This window comes from Nerophis ophidion, linkage group LG05, assembly GCF_033978795.1.
Source record: "Nerophis ophidion isolate RoL-2023_Sa linkage group LG05, RoL_Noph_v1.0, whole genome shotgun sequence".
In the NCBI taxonomy this organism is placed as follows: domain Eukaryota; kingdom Metazoa; phylum Chordata; class Actinopteri; order Syngnathiformes; family Syngnathidae; genus Nerophis; species Nerophis ophidion.
The window spans coordinates 41,340,612-41,359,777 of NC_084615.1; the positions used below are offsets into that span (position 1 = coordinate 41,340,612).

Consider the following 19,166-nt stretch of genomic DNA (forward strand, 5'->3'; position numbering starts at 1 on the left):
CAAAACATGCACCTTTATCCAGATCTACACCAAAACATTTCATGGAAAAGAGTAGGGTGCCATGGGGAATGCATCGCTCGTATTCAAACAAGGCTTTTTCTAATGTTTTGACTCTCGCCTGTGAAAACTGAAGTGAACAGGTGCCTAATGTTGTGTCCATTATCGATCCAGGAATGCAAAACAATGAAAAAGTCAACACGCCGGGATAGAGAAAGCTAAACACGGAATCGGTGTCACTAAAAGGGCATCAGAGGTTACATCGTGTTGCTGCGATTGACCTTTGCTGACGTCGCTGGGGATGCTGCCGATGTCGCCATTGATCATCTTCTGGTGCAGATGTTTGATGTTGAACGGCTCCACGGTGAAGGGCAGCGTCCCTGTCAACATGGCGAATATACTCACGCCTCTGTCAACACACACACACACACACACACACACACACAAGCACACATATTTCAACAACTGAATTAGGTTCACAATTTGATAAGATCAATTACATGAGTTGTTGCCACTATTTAAAAAATAATGAGTTTTATTTAACCATTTCACGCACATGGACCAAACGTCCACCTTGGGTCCGTACTTCCTGTGGGCAAGCAGCTCGGGGGCGGCGTAAGCGGGGCTTCCGCACTGCGTGGTGAGAAGCTCAGGAGGCAAAGACTCCGCCTTCAGGGTGTTGCTCAGGCCAAAGTCTGTGTGGCAAAGCGACTTACGTGAGCACGTTCTGATCTGCTTGAACACAAACGTGGTCTGCTTACAGGACGTACCGACTATTTTGATGTTGTTACGGTCGTCGAGCAGGAAGTTCTCAATCTTCAAATCTCTACCAGACAAGACAAAAAGAACGTTACACCAAAATATTTGATGTCTGAAGTGGGTTTCTGCCAGGTTGTAATAGGAATACCAAAGTAATGTAGCTTTTCTTTTCACAAGTTAAATTATGCCCCGTGAATTCTGCCTAGCAACAAATGGCTACACGACAATCGATCAATAAATCAACCCTTTGAATATATAGCACTTTTCATGTAAAGGAAAGGTACAACACAAAGGGCCTGATCTACTAAGATCCAAATACCACGCGCTAAACAGTGTGTGCAAACAATACAATTACGTGTACTATTAGTGGGCGTGTTGCGTGTGATCTACTTAGACTGCTTGTGCAATTCATTGGCGCAGACCACCCTATATAAATGAGGTATGTGAGTGTACTGCATAGCTTTCACCATGGAGATACCCATTTACTGCACATTCATGTTATCAATCAATCAATCAATCAATGTTTCTTTATACAGCCCTAAATCACAAATGTCTCAAAGGACTGTACGAACCACTATGACTACGACATCCTAGGAAGAACCCACATAAGGGCAAGGAAAACTCACACCCAGTGGGCAAGGAGAACTCACACCCAGTGGGACGCCAGTGACAATGATGACTATGAGAACCTTGGAGAGGACCATCATATGTGGGCAACACGTCCCCCCCCCCCCTCACCCCGGTTCACAGGTTATGGTGCTCTTACCTGTGACATTTTCTTATGTTTGGAATCATGCAGCAGACCATTATGTACCACTTGCAGTGCATCTACAATGGAACCCACTTTTTTACTGCGCTGAAAGTGCGCACACGGGAAATGTTGGCACTAATTGCGAGCGTCTGTTGGAATGTTCCGGGTGAAAGAAAATGCACGTTGCAACAAGTTATTATATATAACTAATATTATATATATGTATGAAAACACGAACGTCATATTTGCCCTTTAAGTCACCCAGCAGCTATAACGTTATACAACTTTATTGCTAAATAGACGATATGTCGGGCAGCATGGTTGTACAGAGGTTAGTGCATGTACCTTACCATGAATTGATTTACGTGGACCCCGACTTAAACAAGTTGAAAAACGTATTCGGGTGTAACCATTTAGTGGTCAATTGTACGGAATATATACTCAACTGTGCAATCTACTAATAAAAGTTTCAATCAATCAAAAATCTCATAATACGAAGGTCCTGAGTTCAATCCCGGGCTCGGGATCGTTCTGTGGGAAGTTTGCATGTTCTCCCCGTGACTGCGTGGGTTCCTTCCGGGTACTCCGGCTTCCTCCCACCTCCAAAAACATGCACTTGGGGATAGGTTGATTGGCAACACTAAATGGTCTCAGTGTGTGAATGTGAGTGTGAATGTTTTCTGTCTATCTGTGTTGCAGCTGAGATAGGCTCCAGCACCCCCTGCGACCCCGAACGGGACAAGCAGTAATAACATGGATGGATGGCTGGACGATAGGTCTGATATTTTGGTTTTTGACAGTCCATGTATGTTGACAAGCTTATATAGGACAGAGCTGCATGCGATAGACTCCTTTCTCACAACCATTTCTGCTCATCAGAAAGTTTGCACTTGATATACTGAATAAAGAAATAAAACTGCGCTCACTGAACAATATTGATAAATCACACTGTGTGCGCTAAGTATTATATTTGCATCTCATCCTCCCAGCTCCGTGGGCATTTTGATAGTATTCTGCAAATTCATGAAGTCGGACACACTGAATGAATTGCGTGCATGCACACGTTTAGTGTGTGTTCTATCATGTGTGTACCTGTTTTAGAAGACTTTGTAGATCAGGCCCAGAGTGCTTTACTCCAGATTAAAAATAAAAAAATAAAGATAAAATGAAAATGCACAAACACATTCTCCCACAACACCATTGACAATAACAAAAATATATAACTTGCATTCTTTGCAATATTTTCTTTAGGTTTTATAATGAATTTTTCATTTGAATGATATATTTTGCACTGGAAAGTATGAATAAATTACATTTATTCAAGTAAAATGAAAAACATTGTTCTGTATGACTTTCTGTGTCACAACATTGAAATGTTTTTTAAAGTTATTTTAAATTATGCAAGTGAGTAATAACCTGTGATTAATCAGGATGAATCCAAATTCAAAATTGTTATTAACACCACACAACACTGCACACGGACTTGTATTTATTTATATATACGTATATGTATGTATATATATATATATATATATATATATATATATATATATATATATATATATATACATATATATATATATATTTAACTTGTGTATATATATATATATATATATATATATATATATATATATATATATATATATATACACGTGATGAATGTAATTTTTTATCGCAATGTCGTAAATGGAAAAATATTCATCGCAGTGCTTGCGAGCACCAGAAGGTGGCGCACATTGCATGGGCAGTGATCACATCATAAGCCAGTGTGACGATTGTTACAACGATGTGCTCTGAGCTCTTCAAAACAAACTTGACAGAACTCGAACATCACATGGACAAAGATAAGACCTTCTGGAGGAAAAGTTCTGTGGTCAGATGAAACAAAAAATGAACTGGTTGGCCACAATACCCAGCAATATGTTTAGAGGAAAGAAGGTAAGGCCTTTAATCCCAGGAACACCAACCTACCGTCAAGCATAGTGGTGGTAGTATTATGCTCTGGCCCTGTTTTGCTGCCAATAGAAATGATGCTTTACAGAGAGTAAATTGGACAATGAAAAAGGAGGATTACCTCCAAAATCTTCAGAACAACCTAAAATCATGGGTGTTCCAACAGGACAATGACCCTAAACACATGTCAAAAGTGGTAAAGGAATGACTAAATCAGGCTGGACTCAAGGTTTTAGAATGGCCTTCCCAAAGTCCCAACTTAAATGTGTGGACAATGCTGAAGAAACAAGTCCATGTCAGAAAACCAACTCATTTAGCTGAACTGCACCAATTTTATCAAGAGGAGTGGTCAAAAAATCAACCAGAATCTTGCCAGAAGCTTGTTGATGACTACCAAAAGCGCCTTATTGCAGTGAAACTTGCCAAGGGACATGTAACCAAATATTAACATTGCTGTATGTATACTTTTGACCCAGCAGAATTGGTCTAATTGTCAGTAGACCCATAATAAATTCATTAAAAAAAACAACTTCATGAATGTTTTTTGTGACCAACAAGTATGTGCTCCAATCACTCTATCACCAAAAAATAAGAGTTGTAGAAGGTATTGGAAACTCAAGACAGTCATGGCATTATGTCAATCAATCAATCAATGTTTATTTATACAGCCCTAAATCACAAATGTCTCAAAGGACTGCACGAATCATTACGACTACAACATCCTCGGAAGAACCCACAAGCGTATGTAAACTTATGATCGTGACTATATATATATATATATATATGTGTGTGTGTGTGCATGGGAGAGGAAGGTGTGTTTGGCCACTGCAGCACCATCATTGAGGGACTTCATTAGGGAGGAAGTCTATGATGTTGTGATGATGTGTTAATCATGGTGCCGGTACTGCGTGATGAGGTCATTGCCTGGTAATAACATTTCCACCTTCTGAGGAGCCAAGTAAAGCCCACTGCAGCGCTGTGTGTGTGTGTGTGTGTGTGTGTGTGTGTGTGTGTGTGTGTGTGTGTGTGTGTGTGTGTGTGTGTGTGTGTGTGTGTGTGTGTGTGTGTTTGCGTGTGCGTGCGTGATGTGCTCAAATGCCTCCAAAGTCACACCTTCTACTCCCACTCTGCATCCACATTTTGCAGCTCTGCGGCCTGTTAATATCCTGTCAACTCCTCTGTCTGCGCACGTTCTTACACAGTAGGAGTGTGTATAGGGATGGGAATTGATAAGATTTTTCTTGTTCCGATTCCGTTTTCGATTCTGCTTAAGGATTCGGTTTGTCATCGATTCACTTATCGATTCTTATCTGGGGAAAAAAGATAACAAAAAGCAGGATTGGCCTCAATGGGGTTTAGTTAAGCGGCTATATGACCTTGCAAAGCCTACAGTAAAGTTTTAAGAGGCACATATGTAGAATTGTGTTTTATGCTGACCTACGACACAGATCCGGTCCGTGGGTACCACGCGAAAATTACAAATGTCAATGTACGATGTTCACTGAAAAAAAAAACAAATAGGGCTGTCGAACGATTAAACGAGTTTACTGCATTGATAACATGAAATGTGGATTGTTGCTGCAACTGCTTTAAAAATGATGCGGTAAAAGCTTGACAGAAAGGAAAGACAGAGCCAGGAAGACAGTAGGATAATTCATTATTATAGTCGTGGAAACATGTCAAGACACCTTCTCAAACCAATCAAAGACATCTGGTTTCACAAAAAAGCTCTGCGCGTCACATCCGCTAGTACCAAAATGAAAAAATGTCGTTCATTACAATCATGCATTGATTGTCAGAGGTGTTTTGATGTCATCTGATATTTCTACCGACATAAATATTAGTACTTCAGCTGAGGAATATACCATTCAGGAGCAAGGGTGAAGTGTCTTAACCAAGGACACAACAGACGTGACTAGGTTGGTAGAAGGTGGGGATTGAACCAGGAACCCTCAGACTGCTGACACGGCCACTGTTGTCTTGGAGCCACTATGGATTGAACTTTCACAGTATCATGTTAGACCCGCTCGACATCCATTGCTTTCGGTCCCCTAGAGGGGGGGGGTTGCCCACATCTGAGGTCCTCTCCAAGGTTTCTCATAGTCAGCATTGTCGCTGGCCTCCCACTGAATGTGAATTCTCCCTGCCCACTGGGTGTGAGTTTTCCTTGCCCTTTTGTGGGTTCTTCCGAGGATGTTGTAGTCGTAATGATTTGTGCAGTCCTTTGAGACATTTGTGATTTGGGGCTATATAAATAAACATTGATTGATTGATTGAACCACGCCACGCCGTCCCCCGTAAATTAAATACCTCTTACCAATAATGCAACAGCGTGGAGAAAAACTACTTTTTTGGAAAATGTCATAACCTGAGAAGTCATGTCTTATATTATGTTTTTTTGTGGTTCTACCTTGGTTTGTGTCTAAATGGTGAATGGTAAAATGATTAGACACAATCAATCAAGGTTTATTGCAGACTCCAATGTCTAGGTAGACATACAATCACATACAGTACATAAAACAAACAAAATACAGTATAAAAGGCATTATCACAGAATATTGATAATATTGGTATTGTTGCGTGCGCGACGCATTTTGGATGCGCCTGAGTTGTCACCCCTGGATGCAACAGGACGAGGAGCAGCAGGATTGATGGTAGGAGCTTGTTTTAATATAAAAATATAACAAAAAAACACTTGTACAAAGGGTAAAACAAAGTTGTGCCAATGCACAGAAAGCGAAATGTTAACAGTTAGCAAGAGTCGAGTTCAAAGTCCATAGAAGTGCGTGCCGAGCGAGCGGAAGCTAAGCTAAGACTTAGCAAAGTACATACAAAAGGCAAGAATATCACACGCAACTGATGCAAGAAGCAAACACAATGAATTGATTAACGTGGACCCCGACTTAAACAAGTTGAAAAACTTATTCGGGTGTTACCATTTAGTGGTCAATTGTACGGAATATGTACTGAACTGTGCAATCTACTAATAAAAGTATCAATCAATCAGTCCAGAAAGAACTAAGGTAGCAGGCGGTCTTAAATACAAAACAATAATCAAAGACAGGTGTGCGCCAGGCGCCAGTGCAGGTGGAACAAATGAAGTCGCCATGGTGATGAATATAAACTAGGAAGCGCTCAAACAATGGGATCGGCAGTGTCCAGAAATTATCAAAACACAATAAAGGATACAAAAATAAAATAGAGATGTGATCGGGAACCGGATCACAACAGGTACAGCGCGCACAATTGGTAAAGCTTTAATGCTGGCCCTTTTCTGTCCACAAATGATTACTTCATGTAAGAAAAACACTTTATACTTGCAATTATCATAAGGATAAGTGTTTAAAATTATTTTGACACTTAGCGTGTTCAAAATTTTTTTAACAGTGGGCCTTATCTATGATATTAATTGTAAAGGAATGTTGTAAATCAAATGATGTGCTAAAACATCTTTCTTGTTTAAAAGCTACATACAATATTAACTGTCATTTGTTCAAGCACACAATACATGTTGATAAGGCGTTTGGAGCTGAGATAGGCTCCAGCACCCCTGTGACCCCATATCGGACAAGCGGTAGAAAATAGATGGATGGATGGATGGATGTATTTATTAAATCAATGTATTATCGGTTGCCAAAAAGTGATGCAAAGTAACGTTCCGATATTGACACATCTCATTTGTGCATGCATTAATATAATACCCTTAAGAAATGTACAGATGACATATGTCGATATCAAACTATTATTTAAAATCACTAAGATGTCGTTTGGGGTTGATTTCAGCTTTATAAAAGGGAACTTCGACCCACAAACAGTACAGTATATGCATGTGATTGTCATGTATGTAACTGTCTTGAATGAATACACCCAAACACTTATTTAACATGTATTATGTGCATGAATAAAGAGCAGTTAATATTGTATGTAGCTTCTAAACAAGAACTAGATTTGATCACATCAACATCGGATCAACAACAGTCCTTTACAATCCAATTATTACCACAGAAATAGCCAACTCTGTCACAGGGGGGACGGCGTGGCGAAGTTGGGAGAGTGGCCGTCCTAGCAATCTGAGGGTTACTGGTTTAATCCCCACCTTCTACCATCCTAGTCACGTCTGTTGTGTCCTTGAGCAAGACACTTTACCTTTTCTCCTGATGGGTCCTGGTTAGCACCTTGCATGGCAGATCCTGCCATCAGTGTGTGAATGTGTGTGTGAATGGGTGAATGTGGAGATAGTGTCAAAGCGCTATGAGTTCCTTAAAAAGGTAGAAAAGTGCCATACAAGTACAACCCATTTACCATTTATTGTAAACGATAAAAGGTTAAAAATGTTCAAATACCTATCCTTACAATAACCCCAATTATAAGTGTTTTTCCTACATGAAGTTAGTAATCACTTGTGGACAGATGAAGCTCAAAAGCGTTGTTAGCACTGTTAGCAGCAAATAATAGATTTGACTTACAGTTGTGTCGATGTCAGAATCGAGGACCGGACTGATGATGGCATCCTAGCAGTGCAAATAAAATGTGTCCTGTTTGCTATATCCTTTTGTGTACAAATATTACATGTTGAAGACACACATATTGGTTTTGGTGGTGATTTCCTTATCCCTTAAGGAAAAGCATCTGACTGGCTCTCCCTCATACCTAGCCCCTACCCCTCTTTCAATGTACACCATTTAATAGTTGCGATTGGACATATTCCAAATTTGTTCCATCTATTGACAGGCTGAAATTAAATAGGATTGGATTTTGTTTCTGTCAAGTTCTTCGTCTTGTATTTATACCTTTACTAACGTGTCAGTTACTTGTTTTATCGTCTTAGTCCACGGCCCTTAGTTTTGATTACCGATCATCTTATTTTTACCTGCTCCTATGTGAAATAAACACATATATTAAATAAACAGCCTCCAGCCCAGGGCAGGAACAGGTTTCTCTGACGCCGGGACTGTTGATATAGCTACTACTCCTAAGGAAAGTTCCACTTTAAGCTTTTCCCTAGCTTCTCGCATCCTCGACACATAAATGTTTTGTACATTTTTGCTTTCATTTTTGGAACAAACGTTAATTCCTACCTGAAGGCCGTTTCTGCCATTTTACGATTGTCTTCCGGAATAAATGAGAACACAACCATTGCTCCAAAAACATGCACCTGGGGATAGGTTGATTGGCAACACTAAATTGGCCCTGGTGTGTGAATGTGAGTGTGAATGTTGTCTGTCTGTCTGTGCTGGCCCTGCGGTGAGGTGGCGACTTGTCCAGGATGCACCCTGCCTTCTGCCCAAATGCAGCTGGAATAGGCTCCAGTGACCCCGCGCAACCCCAAAAGGGACAAGCGGTAGAAATTGGATGGATGGACGAGCATTGCAGCAATGCGACCACAACGCAACAACAACAAAAAAAAAAATAGTAAATATATATTATTAACAAAATGAAACATATGTGGAAATTACAAAAGAATGTAACATTAATTAACATTTCTAAAACTTTTAAGAATATTTGTCATCTCCCTAGAATATATACTGGTGAAACTAAAAAAGATTGAATATTGGGAAAAGGTTTGTCTCGATTTACAAGGTGACACTAATATATGTTATAGGCTCATGACATGCAACACAATACATTTCATGTCTTCGTTTGAAATCATTTTGATGATTATGTCTGTCAAGTTTAAGAAAAAATTTAATTGAAAATCTAAAAAAATATGGGTGTTTCAAAAACTGTAAGCCGTACCAATTTTTTTAAATAAATTAAGGCTTTTCTCACTTTGCATGAAATTAGTTTATATCATATATGAGTTTCAATTTTGAAGTTAAAGGCCTACTGAAATGAGATGTTCTTATTTAAACAGGGATAGCAGGTCCATTTTATGTGTCATACTTGACCATTTCGAGATATTGCCATATTTTTGCTGAAAGGATTTAGTAGAGAACATCGACGATAAAGTTTGCAACTTTTGGTCGCTAATAAAAAAGCCTAGCCTGTACCGGAAGTAGCAGACGATGACGTCACCCGTGTTAAGGCTCCTCACATCCTCACATTGTTTTTAATGGGAGCCTCCAACAAAAAGAGCTATTCGGACTGACAAAACGACAATTTCCCCATTAATTTGAGCGAGGATGAAAGATTTGTGGCTACGGATATTGATAGCGAAGGACTACAAAAAATAAATAAATAAATAAAGTTAAAAAAAAAGGCGATTGCATTATGAGCGAGTCAGATGTTTTTAGACACATTTACTAGGATAATTCTGGAAGATCCCTTCTCTGCTTATTGTTTTAATAATGTTTTAGTGAGATTTTAAAGATTGTAAATTCATACCTCGAGGTCGGATGGCTGCGGTGTACAAACAGTGTCTCAGAGAGAAGCCGAGGAGCCAAGCTAACAGCTGCCTTTTTTGACATGACAGTTGCTGCAGGACGACGAATAATCCATTGATGTCTCCGGTAAGATATATATCACAATTTCCCCATCCAAAAACATGCTGGTTGATGTAGAGAAAACATGTTCGCTTGACTGCTCCGCTTCACAACAAACAAATAAACACCGGGTGTGTCTCGGTGCTAAAGACAGCTGCAATCCACCTCTTTCCACCAACAGCATTGTTCTTTAAAGTCTCCATTATTAAATGAACAAATTGCAAAAGATTCAGCAACAGAGATGTCCAAAATACTGTGTAATTACGCCATGAACAGAGACGACTTGTAGCCGTGTTGGTGCAGTGCTAATATTTCCTAACGGTACGTGACGTCACGCGTACGCGTCATCATTCCGCGACGTTTCAACAAGAAACTCGCGGGAAATTTAAAATTGCAATTTAGTAAACTAAAAAGGCCGTACTGGCATGTGTTGCAATGTTAATATTTCATCATTAATATACAAACCATCAGATTGCGTGGTCGGTAGTAGTGGGTTTCAGTAGGCCTATAAATTGTTGACATGAATTGACTTTTACACAATTTTCTACTTTTACAAGTTTCACTTGTATAATCTGCGACGAGGTGGCGACTTGTCCATGGTGTACTCCGCCTTCCGCCCGATTGTAGCTGAGATAGGCTCTAGTGCCCCCCGCGACCACGAAGGGAATGAGTGGTAGAAAATGGATGGATGGCACCTGCATAATATAATGACTGGGTGAAATTGTGGTGGAAGGAAATCATGCAACTTTTCTCCGACTACAATTGAAGATTGACCTACTGAAGGAGCGTCTTCTGTGGCAAAAGGTTGCAAGCTTTTGATCACAAACTTTGCCACTGCTCGGTGACATTCGTCCATCCTGCCCTGCGTGTACTCATTCCTGCTGCGGTTAAACCTAGCGTTAGATGAATTGGAGCTATTACTTTATTACTGCCTGCCTCCAAACTAGTCAGAATATATTCTGATGCATTATCTAAATGAGAGGGCATTTTTTTCCAATTTAGCAGATAATAGCGCTAACATGACAAGCGGTCGACTTGTCCAGGGTGTACACCGCCTCCCGCCCGAATGTAGCTGAGATAGAATCCAGCACCCCCCACCACTCCAAAAGGGACAAGCGGTATAAAATAGATGGATGACAGGCAGTATTAGTACTTGTTGTATTTATGACAGATAATGGCTGCTGCCTGTGATGACATCAGAGTGGTTCAAAAATGCGATATTCATTTATAGTTATTGCATGCTGTGTGTTCAGATGTTACAACATATTACTCGTATGGCCTCCTCTTGATGAAATAGCAACCTTGCAATTAATACAAGTAGCACTGTTGCATGTTTTTGTGTGTAAAATACCAGCAAACTTTGGAGCACTTCTTCCCCCGGGTGCCTCCATGTTGCGTAATGACGTCAGTCCCGCAAGATTTATTAAGGGATTTGTTTGAAAAAATGGCAAGCGATTCCAAGGAATTCGTACTAGCAACTAGTTTTAAAGAAGAACTGGTTCTCGATTACCATCCGTAAGTGTGTGTTTACACAATGCATGTGTGCGTGTATATTACACACAACTTTGCGCAGTACTGTAAACTTACAAGTGTTGTTGCAGTAATGTTTATTATTGTCCTTGTCCAATTGCACTGCACCATAGAAAGGGGGGGGGTTCCTAATATTATGACCCTCTTAGTGGGCAAATGATTAGAAAGAGCTCTGAAAGCCCCAATCCCAGTATCAAACAAATTGTTGACTGAAAAACTCTGGTAGCGTCAATCAAAAGTATTAAGGCAGACTTTTTGATCCAGATCTAAAATTGAAATCCTTTATGAGTGTTCCTAATGGAGCATGAGTTTGATGTTCCCAGTTGAACTGAAGTGTGCAGCACACACACACATGACTGACCACATAGTTCTATTTCTAAGTTGCTCTGCTTCCTGCATCACGTCCAATATGGCGCATTTAATTTAAACTTTATGACCTAATTTAGTTGGGTGCTAATGTTTTACGCAGAAGCACCAAAAACCACAAAGGAGGAAACCACAAGGAAGCATCAAGAGGTCAGCGTACATATGTTCCATACGTGTGTTTGTGTGCGTGTGTGTGTGTGTGTGTGTGCTCTTACCTGTGCACGATGCCGTGCTTGTGCAGGTGATCCACCGCTGAGAGAATCTGCCGGGCGTAGCGGCGCACCTCCCTTTCCTGCAGCCTCTTTCTCTCGCAGATGTGGTCCATCAGGTCCCCCCCGGCGCAAAGCTCCATCACCATGTAGAAGCTGTTCTCAGTCTCCAGAGTCTAACACACATACACGCACACATATGCACTCTTTATAAAGCTCTTTGATGGGACGACCTTCAGGAGCGAAACTTAGGCCACAGGTGAACCAGATTAGTGTTACTGTCAACAGGGGGTTAACTTTGTTTTACACCTGTATGACATATTAATATGTGACTTAGAACATACTAAGGCTCCGTTTCAACATCCGGTTTGGGTAGGCAAAGTATTTTTTTGGCAGCCGAATTGTCAGTGCAACACTGGTCAATAGTGTGCAAATAATATATATATATATATATATATATATATATATATATATATATATATATATAAAGGTATAATACATATAAATATGTATAATGTATACATACATCTAAATATGTATAATATATATAAGTATGTATAATGTATATATATATATATAACACACATTATTGCATATATATATATATATATATATATATATATATATATATATATATATATATATATATATATATATATATATAAGTGCAATAATATGTGTTGGTCCGCGTGTGTGCATGTGTGTGTGTGTGTAAAGAGCATAAACCAAAGATTTTACACTATATATCCATTCATACATTTTATTACTTTATTTTCACACAAAAAAAATCCTAAAATGTAAGGCGGGGTTGACTTTTATTTTGCAGTGTAGTAGTAGTAGCGACTTCCTTATTCATTTACGGACTCTGGTCAACTTCCTCAGTTTTCACTCTATTGAACTACACATGCAAGTGAAGTCGAAGCACGTTGGAGCCACACTGGGGTCACGTTGGGGCCTGCGTGCGTTTATATTAGAATCTGATAAAGATCACATCTTAACAGTCAGCTAGAAAAAAACAGATTTAGAAAAAATTTGATTTGGGCCACTTTGGTTTACAGTGTAAACATAGTCTAAAAGTTTATTTTTCGCCAAAATCTCTTCTCAAACGTTTGCCCTGTAAACTACAAACCCCGTTTCCATACAAGTTGCGAAATTGTGTTAGATGTAAATATAAACGGAATACAATGATTTGCAAATCCTTTTCAACCCAATTTCAATTGAATGCACTACAAAGACAAGATATTTGATGTTCAAACTCTTAATTATTATTATTTTTTTTTGCAAATAATAATTAACTTAGAATTTCATGGCTGCAACACGTGCCAAAGTAGTTGGGAAAGGGCATGTTCGCCACTGTTTTACATCACCTTTTCTTTTAACAACACTCAATAAACGTTTGGGAACTGAGGAAACTAATCGTTGAAGCTTTGAAGGTGGAATTCTTTCTCATTCTTGTTTTATGTAAAGGTTCAGTCATTCAACAGTCCGGGGTCTCTGCTGTCGTATTTTAAGCTTCATAATGCGCCACACAATTTCAATGGGAGACGGGTCTAGACTGCAGGCGGTCCAGGAAAGTACCCACACTCTTTTTTTACGAAACCACGCTGTTGTAACACGTGCTGAATGTGGCTTGGCATTGTCTTGCAGAAATAAGCAGGGGCCTCCATGAAAAAGACGGCGCTTAGATGGCAGGATATGTTGTTCCAAAACCTGTATGTACCTTTCAGCATTAATGGTGCCTTCACAGATGTGTAAGTTACCCATGCCTTTGGCCATAATGCACCCCCATACCATTACAGATGCTGGCTTTTCAACTTTGCGTCGATGACAGTCTGGATGGTTCGCTTCCCCTTTGGTCCGGATGACATGATGTCGAATATTTCCGAAAGCAATTTAATATGTGGACTCATCAGACCACAGAACAATTTTCCACTTTGCATCAGTCCATCTTAGATGATCTTGGGCCCAGAGAAGTCGGCGGTGTTTGTGGATGCTGTTGATAAATGGCTTTCGCTTTGCCTAGTAGAGCTTTAACCTGCATTTACAAATTTAGCGACAAACTGTATTTAATGACACTGATTTTCTGAAGTGTTCCTGAGCCCATGTGGTGATATCCTTTAGAGATTGATGTCGGTTTTTGATACAGTGCCATCTGAGGGATCGAAGGTCACGGTCATTCAATGTTGATTTTGGCCATGCCGCTTACGTGGAGTGATTTCTCTAGATTCTCTGAACCTTTTGATGATATTATGGACCGTAGATGTTGAAATCCCTAAATTTCTTGCAATTGCACTTTGAGAAAGGTTGTTCTTAAACTGTTTGAGTATTTGCTCACGCAGTTGTGGACAAAAGGGTGTACCTCGCCCCATCCTTTCTTGTGAAAGACTGAGCATTTTTTGGGAAGCTGTTTTTATACCCAATCATGGCACCCACCTGTTCCCAATTAGCCTGCACACCTGTGGGAGATTCCAAATAAGTGTTTGATTAGCATTCCTCAAATGTATCAGTATTTTTTGTCACCCTTCTCAACTTCTTTGTCACGTGTTGCTGGCATCAAATTCTAAAGTTAATTATGATTTGCAAAAAAATTTTTTTTTATCAGTTTGAACATCAAATATGTTGTCTTTGTAGCATATTCAACTGAATATGGGTTGAACATGATTTGCAAATCATTGTATTCCGTTTATGTTTACATCTAACACAATTTCCCAACTCAAATGGAAACGGGGTTTGTACTATGGTTATTTTGCAGCCACACATTGTTTCTTACAAACTAATAAGTTTGAACGCAAATCATTCTGCAGAATCAAATCCCCAAACAAGAAATCCTGCACATTGGTGACTCAGTGTCTGTTTTTTTTAAGTTGACTGGAAAATAATCCACCATTGGTCCAAAGAATGATGCGAGTGCCAGCATTTGGGTAAAGAAGGTGAGTAACACTTTTTAATTCAATAAATAACTCCGAGCAAAGTATGAAGGAGGCATCCGTCTGGCTCTCTCCTCCCCACCTTCCTCTCCCTTCATCTCCGTCTTTGCCAACAACAAACTTCAATAAAGGTAGAATTGATGTTAAATGTTAACTCAAAATTGGAGGAACGGCCATTAGTGGGCGTAGAAAATGCCACGTGAATCACGTAAGATGCGGCCAAAACATCCGATCATACTCACTAGCTTTAGCTAGAGATTTACATAACTTTGTTAATTTAACTTTCACTGTGCTGAGAAGGAAGTAGATTAATTTTATTGAATTAAAAAAATAAATAATCAAAAACATGATCAAGTGTGGCTTTACGGTGAAAGAGGGGTTAGTCCGTCCGCCTCACAATACGAAGGTCCTGAGTAGTCCTGGGTTCAATCCCGGGCTCGGGATCTTTCTGTGTGGAGTTTGCATGTTCTCCCCGGGACTGCGTGGGTTCCCTCTGGGTTCTCCGGCTTCCTCCCACTTCCAAAGACATGCATCTGGGGATAGGTTGATTGGCAACACTAAATTGGCCCTAGTGTGTGAATGTGAGTGTGAATGTTTTCTGTCTATCTGTGTTGGCCCTGCGGTGAGGTGGCGACTTGTCCAGGGTGTACACCGCGTTCCGCCCAATTATAGCTGAGATAGGCACCAGCGCCCCCCGCGACCCCAAAGGGAATAAGCGGTAGAAAATGGATGGATGATCAAGTGTGTTACCATCTTAGCAAAGCAATTCAAGCGTGTCAATGCTAGTCTGCACAAAACTGAAGAGAAGGAGTCGATAACGGCAAACAATATTTTTTTAACTAATATCTAAACGGCTGACATTTATTCATGAAAATATGGAGAAGCTGCTGGAAGGAGATACTGTTAAAGTCTACTCTCCAAAATGCTGTGCATTATTATTACTTTATTCACCAAACTACTGCAGTTGTTGGCATTACATCCCATTGTATTGTTTTTGACACAATATTTCTTATCCAAAAGTTTATTTTTCTTTTTGAAAGGCATGTTATAAGTTCAAATTGTGCTGATGTGGGGTCCAAGTGGCGTTGATTTGCGATAACAGTGTTTTGAGTTAAGAGCTCCATCACAAAAACAATTAAGTTGAGGTACTAATGTAATTCTGCATGTATTTATTGTGTATTCTGCATGTACAAAAAGTATTATTGTCTATTAAATGTGTTTCGCATTTATATTTTTAAAGATGAATTGAATTAACATTTCTCATGATAAAACTTGCTTCGGTTTTTGTCTGAAAGAGTTTTCATTGGTCGTATACTAACAAAATTGTAGGTACCATTGTATTTCTATTTCTAACTTCATACTGGAAATATTGTTTCCCAAAGACAACGAGAGTAGATTGCAGAGCATATTAAAAGTTCCACTGTAAAAGATCAAAAATAAGTTTAAGTAGCATTTTTTTTTTACCTCCAGCAGGACGACGATGTGAGGATGTCGGATCATTTGATGGATGTGAGGTTCTCTCTTCATGTTCTTTTGCACATAAGAGTCCAGGCGGGCTTTTTTCTTGTCAATCACCTTCATGGCCACCTGCACACACGCGGGGGACTGTGTCTTTGATGAGAATGGCAATGAAGTCTGGTGCTATCAGCAAATAGGTACCACATTTACATTACTTATAGTCAGTGATGGGCCAGCTACTTGGAAATTATAGTAAGCTAAGCTACAAGTTACTCTTGATTAAATGCAGCCAAGCGACAGGGGATCCTATTCCCAGAGAATTGTAGCAAGCTACACAGCAAAAGTAGCCTGCTACATCAAAGCTATGTATGTATGTATGTACGTATGTGTGTGTGTTTGTGTTTCTGTTTGCGTGTGTGTGTGTGTGTGTGTGTATGACCCTCAGTATGACATGCATTAAGCTACAGATCCCCATTTAAGAGCATTTAAATAGGCCCACATGTATAATGTCAATGTTAATTTAACAACTACCTCTAGGGGTCCCCGCACCCCACTGTATGTATTTAGTTTAGCTTGCTTTTTCTTCCGCCCTCCCCTGTAATGTTATTCATTTTCTCTGCCTCCTGTAAAAAGAAGAAACCAAAAATCAGCATCTATCTTTATCTTGACAAAAAACAAAAAAGCAATGGCTTGTGTGTTTGGGAACAGTTGATCATGGTTATGTGCAATAAACCTTTTCATGACCTCACCTCACCTTAATGTGTGTCCTTATTTTGTGTTGGATGTCTTCGATGAAGAGAGCAGTTATGGTTTTGGTTAACAGAGTAAACAACTAAAAACTAAGGTTTTGGGCATTGCTTTCTCAAAACACATACAATTGTCTAAATATCGCCAAGGACACGCATTATCTAATCCACGGGAGAGAATATTTCTGTCATTTCCAAATATGTTTCTTTTTTTTTTAGCCGTCAGCTTAAAGCGTCCCTCTGTCTCCGACTCCCTCGTCGACATGTGACATGAGTGTGTGTCTGTTTTAATGATTTTGCCTCCTGGTTTTGATGTCCCACCTTATCTTGCATTTGATTAGCCAGTCCGCCCTAATCTTACCATGAATCGATTAACGTGGACCTCGACTTTAACAAGTTGAAAAACTTATTTGGGTGTTACCATTTAGTGGTCGATTGTACGAAATATGTACTGTACCGTGCCATCTATTAACAAAAGTTTCAATCAATCAAAAAAACCTTAGTCAATTGTGATTCATCATACGAACGTCAACCATTCATCTCATGGATGTTTTCCCTATGTATGAATGTTGTCATTTATCCAGGTCATTGGATTTTCCCTGCGTGTTTTTGGCCTGGATTTGCAGTCCATTTTCTCTCTTTTTAGCTTTGATGTAAGCTACGTTGCTACATGGGTCTAAACATGGCTAAGCTGCAGGAATCGCTACTTGTTTAAAAAATAGTGAAGCTATACCATCAAGCTACTGGGAAATGTAGTTAAGCTACATGTAGTTTGTTACTGACCATCCCTGCTTGAAGTTAATTATTCCTATTACAGACTCTGAGCCTGCAGACAGACTAGGATTTAGATGAAAAATATATTTTTTTAGCTCATTATAAATGACAGGATTGGTAAAAATAGCTAATTAGAAGACAGATAATGTAAACTATGACCTATTAAAGTTGTTACCGCATAAAAACTAGTTTCCTCTGAAAACACACATGCGCGTACAATAAGTTTGTTTGTTACTATGGCAACTCCGTCGCAAACATTGAGATCTTATTTTGTCCTACTTGAGCCCTTGTTATGATGCAGTGTGGCACACAGTACAAACACAACAACAAACAAACGAATACCTCAACAATCCACAGCATTGAGGCGTACCTTATGAAGCATACGTAAAAACCGATAGCAAAGACAAACCTTCTCTCCGGTGCCGAGGTGGAGGCCCTCCATCACCTTGGCGAAGGAGCCCTTGTTGATCATCTTGCCCACCAGGTAGGAGCCCACACGCTTGGAGTGGGGGAAGCTTCGCAGCAGCTCCCTTGGGCCTGACGGCAAGGGGACGCGGACTGGTGGCCAGGGACTTCCGCCTTCTTTATCCTCCTCCGTCATCGTCTTATCTGCCAAGGAGGGGTTCATAACAGCAGCTGGCATCGGGGCTCCATGAATTCGCTCAGACGGGGTCAAAGGTGGATTTGGTGCCTATCCCCCCCTGAGGAGGATCCAAAGTTGTGATCAGCCGGCTTGGTCTCTCATAGAAACTTTGAGCTGCTGGTGGATCATTAACTCTTCTTTCTTAGCTCACCTTCATTGATGACATTCTACACCATAATTACCCCCCCCCACACACACACACAGCCACCCCCCCACCCAGCCCCCTCGTAGAGTCTTGTGAAGCGCTTAGTCAAAGTGACTCAGTAACCACTCCACCGACCTCCTTTCACACCTGATGCACACACACACACACACACACACACACACACACACACACACACACACACACGCACACACACACACACACACACACACACACACACACATACACACACACACACACACACACACACACACACACACACACACACACACACACACACACACACACACACACAACACACACACAACTACATGACATAAAGTTGACTACAACAACAACAACACAACTATCTGATCAGTGTCTATGAAAGCTTGTAGGATAGGATAGGATAGGTCTTTATTGTCATTGCAGAAGTACAACGAAACTTTGTTTTCAGCACAAACCTGTTCAAAATTAGACAAACAAACA

At 40.1% G+C, this 19,166-nt stretch overlaps 1 protein-coding gene across 1 annotated transcript in view; it reads right to left on the reverse strand.

Annotated features, from left to right (window-relative positions):
* Positions 1–18,523, reverse strand: part of LOC133553686 (hormonally up-regulated neu tumor-associated kinase homolog) — a 38,095-nt gene extending 19,572 nt beyond the window's left edge. Inside the window, exons 1-6 of the mRNA XM_061902163.1 lie at positions 18,302–18,523; positions 16,379–16,501; positions 11,994–12,163; positions 768–823; positions 554–692; positions 279–406 (exon numbers count right to left, since the gene is read on the reverse strand). Coding sequence (XP_061758147.1) covers positions 279–406; positions 554–692; positions 768–823; positions 11,994–12,163; positions 16,379–16,501; positions 18,302–18,520 — 835 coding nt within the window. The 5' untranslated portion in view covers positions 18,521–18,523. The remainder of the gene's footprint in view (positions 1–278; positions 407–553; positions 693–767; positions 824–11,993; positions 12,164–16,378; positions 16,502–18,301) is intronic.
* Positions 18,524–19,166: the final 643 nt, after the last annotated feature.